Here is a 13,804-nt window from a genome sequence, read left to right as displayed (position 1 = left end):
ATACAATTTAATTTCTCTGTACATTTAAATACAACATAAATTTCTAAATCTGTCGGGTCAAAAATTGGACATTTACATGTTTCCCAGTAAATAATGGTCAGATTCTCAGGTGGTAAAAATTTTCATAGCACCATTTAAATTAATTGAACATTGACAACTTATACCAGCTGCAGATGTCACAAATATCTAAATATCTGTTGTTTGATGGTCTGTGAAATAATGTGTTCTCCTACTGATCTACTTTTCTAGCCCCGTCCAGTGTTTTAAATAGTCCTTTGCTTTTTTGGAGAGGAGGGGGAAATAGAGAAGAGGAAAGTGTTGATTGACTGCCAAATCCTATTGTATCTTTTTCCTTTCACGTGTAGCTGAATTTTCTGACTCAAGACTGATGTAGTCCCAAACTAGCTATCATTTTATTGCCCCTGGATGCTTATATGGCTGCATTGCAGTTGTGAATAAAGGCTCACAATTGCTTAATGAATTTATCCTCACAACTCCATGTAGTGAAGCTAATGTTTTCATCATACTTTGTACAGTGTGAAGCACTGTACGATCCTGGTCCATGACTCTGACTCCTAGCATACAGTAATACAATACTGTAATAACTTTAAACACCGAATAGTCTAGCAGCACCTTAGAGTGAACACTTAGTACCTTCTCTATCAGCTTCATGTAGCATGGGCACTCTAATTCACTATTCTTTTCCTCCCCTCCACCCCCCGCTATTTATTTAGAAATTGGACCTTTAGTGACTCCATTCATCTGAAGAAGTGGGTTGTGCCCACAAAAGCTCATGATACCATCTGTTTTGTTAGTTTCTAAGGTGTTAGAAGACTATTGGTTGTTTAAGTTTTTCCAGTTACAGACTAACACTGCTTCCCCTTGAAGATTTTGTAATATTCATAGTTACTGTATAGTATGTCATAGCTGTCATGTGGTTTGCTGCTCAGTTAAGTCTGTAGCAGAAATCCTTTAATGTTCTAAATTGTTCAATGAAAACCTGAGCTGCATGCACTAGACCAAATTATGCATCCAGCAACACATTATACCTTTATCTTAATGTAGTAAGTGCTGTAACTATTTAAAAACATTTTAAAAGGTAGCATTCGACCTTTCTTACCAACATGCTACACATACTAAATCTTCCTATTATTCATTAGTGAACAAGATAGTTTAAGAGATGCAAGAAGACAAATCTACTGCACCTGACTAGATAGAGGCAAATCTGAAAAGCTAGTAGTATTTGTTAAACCATAATTTGTTAGGCAACAGTAATGTCCTTAGGGTAGCATAGAAGACAACTTTGTTATCATTTCCTGCCCCAGAGTGCTAAAGAAGATGAAAGGGAGGAACTTACACTCAGGGGGACAGTGGAAAGCTCCAAAGAAGGATAAACGTATGTTGCCATATCTTTGAGGGTTTGAGTTTTGAATGCTTAGAGCTGATGAATCATGGTGTCAGATGGTATGGCTAGATAGATGGCACAGAAATAGAGAGAGGGCTGAGAGAAAGGACTGATGGTGCACAAGGCTGGCAACTTTAGATGGGCAAGGATATAAGAGCTACGGAATTTTAGGCAAGTAAAGAGCTGTGAACAGCCTTTAACTAGTGTGAAGAAGAGCTTGCCAACAGGATATAACTGCTACTAACAATCATGACAGCATATTTTTGATAAATTGATCATATGAAATGAATTCATTCTGCTCTGCCTTGCTTCAGCATGCAGCTAGATCAGGGTTGGGCAAGATGAGGCCTGGGGACCAGATCTGGCCTGCCTAACACTTGGAACCGGCCCCTGGACTGCATCTGGCCGCTTTCTATTTATATCCTGCTACCTGTGCCACTGAATTTCCAGGTGACAGGATCCTATTTAAATGGTAGTGACCAGAACCATGAGCCCTTTAAATGGCTGCAGCAACACCAGGTGGTTGCCAGGCAGCAGGGCCAGGAGCTGTGAGCCCTTTGCTATGTGTTTAATTCAAAGCCTCCAGCCCCAGACAACTCTGGGGAAAATGCTAGTTCCCAGCCCTGTCTCTTCTAGGAGGTGGAGCCAGCCCGTGATCATTAAGTGCCCCCCCCACCATGAAAATTATTGCCCACACTGAGCTAGATTCTGATTTTACTGCTTTGAAAGCTCTATACAGTACAGCCAAACTCTCAGCCAGTACTTACAAATTTTGTGTTGGGCATTTTCCCTGGATAGAATGTTGGCAGCAAAAATAAAACTTCCATCTTTAGCTTCAGGCATTTGAGCTTTGTAAAAATATTGACTTGAAATAAAATAAGCTGGCAAAAGTTTGTAGTACAACTGACAGGAGAATTTAAATGGTAAGATAGCTGAATGGTTGGCACTCTGGTTTAAAAAGAAAAGAATAAAAAGCAGTGTTGTGCTTCAGTTCCCTAAAGACTTCCATTGGGGTTGATTGTATAATCCTTATTCAAGCAAAACTCACATAGACTTTAACTCTGTAGTTCTTCTTGGGAGGGCCCAATCCTCCTGGCAGTAGTTCATATGGATTTAAATGGAGAGTTGGAATTGTTTTTTCCCTCTTGTACTACATCATGGCACGTATACAGTAGAATCAAAGTCATTCTCCAGTGATCTGTTCCTTTAATAGTTTCATTTTGTGTTTTGGTTTTATTTTTAAAGGCTAGGTTTAGCTTTAAAAGGCATATTTTAGCTGTGGGTTTATTTAATCTTAACACAACTGATTTATAATGTTTGCCGTCTACCTTTTATGTATGTCCATGTGGTCTGTAGTGGCTATAAAGGCATTGACTGATTAAAAAAGAAATAAGTGAGTCCTAATTTGCTTATACATTACTGCTTCTCTACCTGCGGCAAATTGCTGTATTTATGCTTAAACACTTGATGGAAGAAAAATATTGGCATCATCTTAGATCTAGGTGAGCTATTTATAACTATTTGTCTGAGCTAATCCATTTTTCTGTTCCAAGCAAATGCTAACTTTTTTCCCCATATTTGTGCATTTCTAAGTTGTCTGAAGAGTATATATGACTATATTTCAGCATATGGAGTGATTATTAACTGTACTTGTATTTACTGAGACTAGTCATATTAGTTGCATGATATTGCTTCTGTTCCCTGATTGGATGAGTGCGGAAGACAGGGATTTTGTTATATCCAGTCTAATGACTTGCTTCTCTGAGAGAGTGTTGGAACAGTGTATGGAACTAGGCAGCATGGGCAGCGAGTTATATGGGCTCATGGTGCCCATGCTCCAGCAATATTCAGAGCCGGGGGCCCTGTTCCTCTAATATTTGGAGCTGGGTCTCTCTGGCCCTGCTTGGAGCAGGCCCCGGCCCCACTGCACGTCCTCCCACCCCGGCCCCAGAGTCTCTCTCTCTCCCATCCCAGTCCCCATCCCTGTCGCGTCCCTGCCGTGTGCAGCTTTCACTCAGCTCCCCCTTGCTGGCTGCTGCTGCTGCCATGCACGGCGTACTCAAACAGGTGGGCGGGGAGATGCCTGGGCGTGACGTGATGTCACAGCCCGGGACTTTAAAACTGCTCGGCGCCGCATGGCGCCACGCGGCTGAGTTGCATGTCCGGAGTTCGGGGATGGAATGCAGACTCTGGCCCCGGAAAGTGGAAGGTAGGAGAGGGGGAGGGGAAGAGAAAACTAGGGAAGGACTGGGAGAGGAAGGGGCTTGTATGGAGGGGGAGGGGGAAGAAAGGGGAAGGCACCAAAGGGACAGAGGAGAGACAAATGCCAGGGGGCCAAGTGCAGACAATGAGGAAAAAGGCAGGAGGGGAGGTGTCAGTGGGAGGGGGACAGGGTGATGCTGGGAGGGGAGAGGGTAAGGGCATTGGGGGCTGCAGGGGTAGGTGCTGGGAGAAGACTTGAAAGAAGGGGTGGGTACGAGGAAGGCCGGGGTGGAGCAAGTCATGTGTGAGGGCACAGGAAAATGGGGGCAGAGGGTGGTGAGGTGGTGGGTATCAAGTAAAAAGAGGGCAAAGGGGGCAGGGGCAGTAAGGTAAGAGAGAGGCACCAGGAGGGTTCAGGGGAAAGGGAAGGTGCAGGTGCCAGGGGATTCTGGAGGTGAAGCAGGAGGCCAGACACCTGCAGGGGAGGGACCAGCACCAGAGGAGAGAGGCAGGGCAGGTTTGTAGAGGGAGGTGTTAGAAGAGGGGAAGCTCACATGATTAGAGTGGGGCTACTGGAGGAGTGGGCACAAGGAGGAGGAGAGAAGGGTTGGTGGAGGGAGGCAGGTTGCAGGAGGGCTGAGGGCAGTGAGAAGGTCAGGAGTCAGGACAGCAGAGGAGGGTGAGGAGTTGGGCGGGGGGCAGCAGGCACCAGGGGAGCTGATGGAACAAGGGGAAGAGACATGGTAGCAGAGAGAAAAGGTAAAGGTTTTAAAATATTTAATAATAACTTGGGTGCCACAGTGGCACATCCAAACAAGCCACATGAACTCAGTACTTGTGCACAACACAAAATTCATTTTGCTCATGGGAGGAAACTCTTAGGCTATGTCTACACTGGCGGTTTTTTGCGCAAGAACATCTTGTGCATGGGTTCTTGTGCAAGAAGTCGTGTGCAAAAACATGTCCACACTGCTATAAGTAAGCTGTACTTTTGCACAAGAGCATCCATGGCAGTGTGGACGCTCTTGCCCAAGAAAGCTCCGATGGCCATTTTAGCCATAGGGGTTTCTTGCACAAGAAATCCCTGCCGAGCATCCACACTGCCCTCTTGCGCAAGAGAGCTTACACCTGTTAGAAAAGAGCGTAGCTCTTGTGCAAGGCATCCTCTCTTACCATGCCGTTCTGTAAATTTCCTTGCACAAGAGCAGGCGGGCAGTGTGGATGCTCTGTGGGTTCTTGCACAAGAACGGCTGTACTTGCACAAGAAGCCGCGAGTGTAGACATAGCCTTAGAGGGTACACTTCCCCCAGCCTCTCTGCCCCCGAGTTAATGTCACACACATTGGGTTGATGCAATTGCAGGATAGTTGAATGAGGGGAGTTTGGTGGGGGACAAACTAATCCCTGTTGATAGGAAGATGGTGGGAAAAGCCCTTTGAGAGGGGTGACATGACACCTTTTACTTCTGGTCATGTGTCCATCTTGCCCCGAGTGTGTTACCTCCAGAGGCGTGGCTAATGGGGGGGCGAGGGGTCAGGGGGCATGGCTAATGAGGATTAGAGGAAGTGGCTAACTGGGCCAGAGGGTGTAGCTAATGGGGCACCACCAAAAATTATACAAACCTGCTGCCCATGCTAGGAGGAGCTAGAGTGAAGGAGTTAGGGAATTTTTCCACTATTTAAAACTCTTCCTGGACCGAGTCCCTTAAGTAAAGCTTTGTTTGACACACAATTGTTAAATAAAATTGCCTATTGTATAATTAGTATTATGATTGAATTTAAGAATAATTGCATATTGGCATGTATGTGCATGGTCCCAAACCATGCAGATTGCAGCAGTATCTTTATCTAGTTTATTTAATTGCCTCTGAAGCTTTTGCCTACTCCAACAAGTCTTAGGGTACATCTACACAGCAGTGTTATTTCGGAATAACAAAATGCATGTCTACACAGCAAGCCGTTATTTTAAAATAAGGTAGAGATGGACTTCTTACTCTCACTCTTGCAACCCTCATTTTGAGGAGTAAACGAAGTCAAATGAAGAGTGTTCTTTCTTCAGCGTCCTGCTGTGTAGACAGTGTCAAAAGCCAGATTAAGCTGTTTCGACTTCAGCTACACAATTGATATAGCTGAAGTTGCATAGCTTAATTAGACTTTTGCTCTTCTGTGTAGACCTACCCTAAATGGAGTTTTGTCTACATCAGAAAACAACCGTGCAACTCTGCATAGTTGAGATGCCCCATCATGTCGGGCATTGGCACTCTCATTGCAGGACTTTCTGGATTTGTGGACTCTCCATTCAGACCCTATGCCACCAGCATCCCCAGCAATCTCCGAGACACCATGGACTTCCTGAGAATACTACAAAGCATTGGTGATCTCCCAGAAAACACCATCCTAGCCACCATGGATGTAGAGGCTCTCTACACCAACATCCCACCTGTAGATGGAATACAAGCTGTCAGGAACAGTATCCCTGTTGATGCCACTGTACAACTGGTGGCTGAGCCCTGTGACTTTATTCTCACACACAACTATTTCAGATTTGGGGACAATTTATACCTCCAAACCAGTGGCACCACTGTGGGCACTCGCATGGCCCCACAATATGCCAATATTTTTATGGCTGACCTGGAATGCTTCCTCAGCTGTTGTCCGCTAATTCCCCTCCTCTACTTATACTACATTGATGACATCATCATCTGGACCCACAGGAAGGAGGCTCTAGAAGAATGTCACCATGATTTCAACAATTTCCACTCCATCAACCTCAGCCTGGACCAGTCTTCGCAAGAGATCCACTTCCTGGACGCTACAGTGCAAATAAGTGATGGTAACCTAAACACCACCCTCTACCAAGAACCTATGGACTGCTATCCATACCTACATGCCTCTAGCTTCCATCCCAGGCACACCACACGATCCATCGTTTACAGCCAAGCACTAAGGTACTACTGCATTTACTCCAACCCTTCAGATGGAGACAAACACTACAAGATCTACACCAAGCATTCTTGAAACTACAATACCCACCTGAGGAAGTGAGGAAACAGATCAACAGAGACAGACGTATACCCAGAAGCCTCCTGTTACAAGACAGGCCCAACAAAGAAAATAACACCACTGGCCATCGCCTACAATCCCCAGCTAAAATCTCTCCAACACATCATCAGCGATCTACAACCCATCTTGAACAATGATCCCCTGCTCTCACAGACCTTGGGAGGTAGGCCAGTCCTCGCCCACAGACAACCCACCAACCTGAAGCAAATTGTCACCAGCAACTATACACCATACCACAGAAACTCTAACTCTGGAACCAATCCCTGCAATAAACCTCGGTGCCAACTCTGCCCGCATATCTACGCCAGCGACATCTTCACAGGACCTAACCACATCAGCCACACCATTACGGGCTCATTCACCTGCACATCTACCATTGTAATATATGCAATCATATCCTGACAATGCTCCTCTGCCATATACATCTGCCAAACTGGACAATCTCTACCGAAAAGAATAAACGGACACAAATCAGATATCAGGAATGGCAATACACAAAAACCTGTAGGAGAACACTTCAATTTCCCTGGACACACAGTAGGAGATCTAAAGGTAGCCATCCTGCAACAACAACAAAATTTCAAGAACAGACTTCAAAGAGAAACTGCAAAGCTACAATTCATCTACAAATTTGATTCTATCAGTTTAGGATTAAACAAAGACTGAATGGCTAGCTAACTACAAAAGCAGTTTCTCCTCTCTTGGTGTTCACACCTCCACATCAGCTACTAGAAGTGGGCCTCATCCTCCCTGACTGAATTGACCTCGTTATCTCTAGCCTTTTTCTTGATTGGAACTCTTTTCTTATGCCTGTCTATTTATACCTGCCTCTGGAAGTTCCACTACTTGCATCTAACGAAGTGGGTCTTTGCCCACGAAAGCTTATGCTCCAATAAATCTGTTAGTGTATAAGGTGCCACAGGACTTCTGGTTGTTGTTTCAGCATAGTTGTCATTCTCTATGCTTTGGAGGTCCCTGGACTTGGAATGGGAAAGTTTGGGGTAAGTTCAGGTTTTAGGCTTATTGACCGAGCTATGTGAAGTTTTCACAGAACATTCAATGTACAGTATATGCTTTGTCTTAAGATAATGCAGTTGTATCTTTCTAACAGCTACACTGCTTTTAGCTAATGTTAATGTGTAACACGAAGTGTAGCAGAGACTTTGTGCTCATAATGGTCTTTAATATTATTTTTTATTTCCTTTAGGTTATTTCTGTTTAAAAATCATGAACTGGCACTTTCCTCTCCTTTTCACCGCTGTGACTGTAACATCTGTGTGGTCCCAGTTCAATCCTTTATCTCTTGAGGAACTTGGCTCTGACCTTGGAATCCAAGTTTTCAATCAGATAGTCAAAGCTAGACCTCAGGAGAATATTGTGGTTTCTCCACATGGGATTGCATCTGTACTGGGAATACTTCAGCTGGGTGCTGATGGCAAGACAAAGAAGCAGCTGACAACTGTGATGAGATACAGCGTAAATGGTCAGTTTTTATCTGTTACTACGTAGGGTTTTTATAAAGTGATTCATAAATTTTTAAGGCTAGAAGGACATTCTAATGGAAGGTTTTTCAAATTGTGCTGCATTGCATAACAAGCCACTTGTAGTAAACAAAGGGTTATTAAGAAAAAGCCATATATCATAAAATACCCCCTATAAATAGAGGCTACCAGATAAACATGGGTCAGTTTAGCTAGAATATTCAAATACCACCCCTTCTGACACATTAGTGCCATGATTTGGGATGAACTATAAACTATTAGGCTGTGTATATACTGGGCCGCTTATTCCGGAAAAGCGGCTGCTTTTCCGGAATAAGCTGCGAGCTGTCTACACTGGCCGCTTGCTTTTCCGGAAAAGCAATGAAAATCTACTGTAAAATTGTCAGTGTTTTTCCGGAAAAACTATGCTGCTCCCGTTCGGGCAAAAGTCCTTTTCCGGAAAAACTGTTCCAGAAAAGGGCCAGTGTAGACAGCACAGTAGTCTTTTCCGCAAAAAAGCCCCGATCGCGAAAATGATGATCGGGGCTTTTTTTGCAGAAAAGCGCGTCTACATTGGCCATGGACGCTTTTCCAGAAAAAGTGCTTTTCCGAAAAAGCATCCTGCCAATGTAGACGCGCTTTTCCGGAAATACTTATAACGGAAAAACTGTTCCGTTTTAAGCATTTCCAGAAAAGGGTGCCAGTGTAGACGTAGCCTTAATGTGGACAGTGTTGGATGGATAACAGGGATAATTTGTGTTTCTCAGTTGATCGCAGATAGAGAATCTGCTGTTTCTGCTGTTCCAAGCACTGCAATGACAGTACAGTCTGCACTAGAGACTCCAGAACTAGGGATGTGTAGAGAACTCTCTAGGTTCACCAGAGTATAGCCGCAAAGATCCTGACTCCAAAGATCTTTCCCAATTTAAATTGCCTGTATCATGACTGGAATGTGTGTATTGACTCCTAGTCAATGAGGAAATGTTTTAAATCATTCAACTTTTCACCCTTAATAGTAGATTAGTGGTAAATTATTTTTGTTCATACTGTTCCCTGTGTAGGTTATAGTGGGGGCTTGCCTAAACTTATTTCATCTGGAGATTGGGTGTCTTAGTGCCGCTAGATCACATGTTTTTGCATTGTCCCAAAAAACAGTCCTTGTTGGCAGTTTTGGCAGAGGGGCTAAGAAACAAATGAGGCTACTCTGTTCTCTTATCCTCACAAATAGTCTCTGCAGCACAGAGTTAAGGTCCAATGCCAGCATAATATGGGTGGATTGCATTGTCTCTATCTCTGCTGTACTAAAACAATTTTTAATTCAAGATTTCAAGAAATCATTGAACAGTAAAATATTTGTATATTTAATTTTCATAAAACCTTTGAGCCGATTTAGGTAAATAACTCTCTTCTGGATCTTTTTTTGAAGCTTTTTTGGCTTTGCTTTTGCTTCTTCTGTAAAGAACCCAGCTTCTCTAGCTTTTCCACAGTCTTCTTTCTAGTCAAATACCTCTTTCTTTCAGTTTCTGTTCCTGACATTGGTATGAATCCCTATTGTTTCTCTACCAGTGCCTCTAGAGAGTAGGGTGAGGGTATTTGCTACTTCACTTAGTATGCTAGTGAGGCTTAGCAACCTAGAAAACTGACAGGCTGAAGGAGCTGTGTTTATGAAATAAGAAATTTTCCAAAAGGTGGGTACATTTCACCCTGTAAAGAATAAGCAGTGTTGGTGTTTCTTGTAACACACCATGACATCACTAATTACTTTGCTGAGCAATTTTCTGTTTAGAGTACAGCTAAATGATTTATTGTTCCTTCGTAAATATCCAAAGGGTAAAGATTCAAATCCTTTTGAGTTATCTTGAATTTAAAAGTATTTTAAGTTTTTCTGCAAGAATTTTGAAACATTGAAACTGAATTTATTTGGCTTGAACTAGTTAGTCCAGTGGTCACCAACTGGTTGATCACGGTGCCCCAGGAGTCAATCGCTGCGGCCAGCTAGCCAGGCCCCTCTTTGATCCAGTCCAGCTGGAGCGTGATGTAGCCTTGGTGAGCTGTATGCTGCAGCCAACTGGCTGGGAAGTAGCGCCTCTTTTACCCAGCTCAACTGGAGCACAGTGCAATCTTGGCTGAATACTGCGGCCAGCTGGGCTGGAACAAAGAGGGCCAGCCCCCCCGGCCAGCAGCCATACGGCCAGCTGATCAGGCGGCTGCTTTGCTTTGGACCAACCCAGCTGGAGTGTGGTGCAACCCATGGGCAGCTGGACTGGCGCAAAGAAGGACTAGCTTGCCATGGCATTCAGTCCACTGAGGCTGTGCCATGCTCCAGTTGGGCGGGATCAAAGAGGGGCAACTGCCCCTCTTTGTTAACTTGCTGTCTGGGGGAGCGGGGAAGAAGTGATGCACATGCGTGCACACACGTGCGTCCCCAGCTCTTATCTCCTGCTCTGGGAGGGGGCGGAGTTGGGTAGCTGGCACATGTGGTGTGCTGGGGACCAGGCTACGCAGTGATGTTCCCTGTGAATATGTGGTGTCGGGGAGCCCCTTCCCCAGTGCCCCACTGCCCCGGGCGCAGCCTGCAGGGAAAGGCAGGGAAGAAGGTCTGTCCCTGCCACCCTCAACCCAGCACTACTCCCAGGAGGCTGCAAGTCTCAGTGCTGCTGCCCTGCCTGTGAGTGTGCTGAAGACACAGTGATGGGGGGGGGGGGCAAAGGAGAATGCAGAGGTAGGATAGGAGGGGGGGCAGTGGTTGCTCTGAGAGGCATGAGGCAATGTAGGGATCAGGCTGGGGAGGTCATAGGGCTGAGGAGAGTGAGGCTGGAGCAGAGGTAAGATGTGGGGGGGATACAATTTGCAGAAGCTACACTTTCCTTTACTCCCCACATCTTTGCCTCCCTCCCCACCTAGCTATTTGGCATCATTCTCACTCTTACCTTTTCTGCGTTGCTCCTCCAACCCCCTTCTGATCCTAAACTCCCTCTTGTACCCCTGCCTCACATCCTCTACTGCTGCCAAACTCCCTTCCAGACCCTGTCCTCTTCACCCCATCTTGCACCCCTCGTCCCACATAGATCCTGCATCCCTTTCCCACTTGATGGGAGTCCTGTACCGCACACTGAGTCCCTCATTTTTGTTCCTACCCTAGAGCCTAAGGAGGTGCACAAAATCCACTAACTCTGGAACCCCAGAAAAGTAAATCTGGCCTATGGGAAGCCCTGAACCTCAGTCCTCCCTGTCCCTTCCCCTTACCTCATTGGGGCTGGAGTGCCAGAAGAGTGAAGTGTCTCAGGGGCCACATTACTGAGGGTTGGGAGTTTTGGGAAGAGTTTTTTTGCTTCTCACTTGTGTGGACCCCAACTGATTTTTCTGTGGGTCAGTGACCCCCGACCCAAAAAAGGTTCCTCACACCTGTCCTAAATAAAGAAAACATTGAAACCTTTTGTGCTGGACATAATTTTAAAGAAAGTAAAACATTAAGTTTGATAAACTAACATGAGAAAATTAAAACACTTAATCTGTTTAATAACTTAAATTAAAATGTTCTCCCCACTGCAACCCTAGCAAAATGGGTTGGGTGTAATTATGTAATTAACAGTGAGTTTCCATTAGCAACGGATAGTGTTTGGAGAAGGTGGGGCCTCAAGAAAGGGGTGAGGTCTTGGGTAAGAGATGGGGTAGATCCTGACTTGCTATGACATTTAAAAAGTAATTTGGAGTGTAAAAAGGTTACAGACTACTGCCACAAGTGGTTCTGGCCCACGAAAGCTCATCACCTAATAAACCATCTTGTTAGTCTTTAAAATGCTACATAGTCCTGTTTTTTGTAGTGTGATCCTTATCTTAATAAAAAGATTTTCATTTTTATGTTTGCATAGATCTCCTTCTCTTGTTTTTAACTGTCTAATAATCCTGTGGCACAAGAGTTGCTTACTTGAAGGATAACTTGAGAAAAGTATTAAAGCATTTTAGCTATCTTTTAATGCCATTTAGTAGCTTGAAGCAAAGGAGCATTAGTACCACGTGAGCAGCCAGCTTTCCCCCTAGACTGTGAGCAAATAGCTCAGTGGATAACCAGTAGTCCATAGACTACAATTTGAGATCCTCTGTTAAGGTATGATGACCAAAAGAATATAGCCATAATGTTGAAGACAGTGATCATATGGACTTAATTTGATCTATCTTACCGAAAGGTTCACAGTAATCTAACCAAAAGAGTAAATTATGCAGGGTTTCTTCTACATGGAGCCGAAATTAGCAATCCATTGATGATCATTACACCTTCCTTGGAAGATGCACTCTTTTCTATGGAGGGTATTACAACCTAGGGATGTGAATGACTAGCTGACTAATCTGCTATTGCTTATCAGATCGTCGACATGATAGACTCCCAGCTGGCCCTGGGCTGGATATGGCATTTCAAAGTGGCAGTGCCACATGAAGCCCGGGGTCAGCTAGGGACTCCCTCGCAGACCCAGGCTCCATGCACCGCTGCCACTTTGAAACCCCATGTGGAGCCCGATGCCAGGCTCCCCATGGCATTTCATAGCAGCAGCACCACTTGGAGCCCAGGGTCAGGTGGGGATTCTGAGTCCCCCGCTGATTCTGGGCTACATGTGGCACTGCTGCTTTGAAATGCCATAGGGAGTATAGGGCCAGCAGGGGACAGCTTGAGTTCACTACTGGCCCCATTCTCCCTGCAGCGCTTTCACCTTTGAAGTGTAGCTGCAGCCCTGGGGGAAGGCAGAACTTCAAAAGGTGGAAGTGCCTTTCTTGATAAATAGTCGATCCAAATTGCATCGACTATTCGATTAGCCAGTTAATTTAAATTTAACATTGCTATTACAATCTATTAATAATTGATATCCTGGTTTAAATAATCTACCTCCAATGAGATGCTGGAGTCTAATACTGAATTTCCTTACTAGTGTAACCTAGTCTTCAGATTTAATTTTAGTTTGTTCTAGAAACTTTTCAGAGGTGTTCCTCTCTCCTTGTTAGCATACAGTTCCCAGAAAACTTTTATCCCACCCTGTTCCTTACTGAATGGAAGGAAAAGATAAAAATAACTACTTTAGTTTTGCAGCATCTCATTGGAGGTAGAGTATTTATCCAAAGATATCAATTATTAATAGGTTGTAATACTCTCCATAGACGTCTGTGTCATATGAAAGAGTGGCCTTCCAAGGAAGGTATTACGATCATCAATGGATTGTTTAGCTGCACATCAAACCACACTTAGAGCAGCACTGCTCTGTTCTCCAGTCATTAATGCTTTTAAAGAAGACACACAAAAAAGGACCTAACAACTGTTTCGGCTCTATGTAAAAACAACTATTTTGGCTCTTTCAGCTTGAGCCCACTGTGAATAGAGGCTGCTTTGTGGCAGCCTGCCTTTCCTCCCTCCCCCGCTGCAGCAACTCTGTTAGAGGCAGTGGGGGAGGGCGGGATGATGCTGTAGTTGACAAGGCTTATTGGTTAATCTTGTAGTTGACTACACGTTGACATGCCAGAATTAGAAATAAATATTTTAAACATATTTTCCATGCCAGAAAGTTGTTGTTATACCATACCAGGACTCAGATATGGAGTACAAAGACAAATTCTTCACTGTGAAATAGTTTCCTTCAGACAAATCAGTGATTGTGTTGTCCAGATGGG

General features: G+C 44.5%; 1 protein-coding gene across 2 annotated transcripts in view; it reads left to right on the top strand.

Moving 5' to 3' along the window:
- SERPINE2 (serpin family E member 2) overlaps window positions 1-13,804 on the top strand; it is a 55,976-nt gene that overhangs the window by 17,886 nt on the left and 24,286 nt on the right. For both annotated transcript variants that reach the window (XM_075937561.1, XM_075937560.1), the window contains one exon: window positions 7,876-8,151. In XM_075937561.1, the coding sequence (XP_075793676.1) occupies window positions 7,896-8,151 (256 nt within the window). In that variant the 5' untranslated portion in view covers window positions 7,876-7,895. The remainder of the gene's footprint in view (window positions 1-7,875; window positions 8,152-13,804) is intronic.

This window comes from Pelodiscus sinensis, chromosome 10 (genome assembly GCF_049634645.1).
Source record: "Pelodiscus sinensis isolate JC-2024 chromosome 10, ASM4963464v1, whole genome shotgun sequence".
NCBI lineage: Eukaryota > Metazoa > Chordata > Testudines > Trionychidae > Pelodiscus > Pelodiscus sinensis.
The sequence above is the reverse complement of the archived record's forward strand: the minus strand, read 5'-3'. Positions and strand labels throughout refer to the sequence as shown.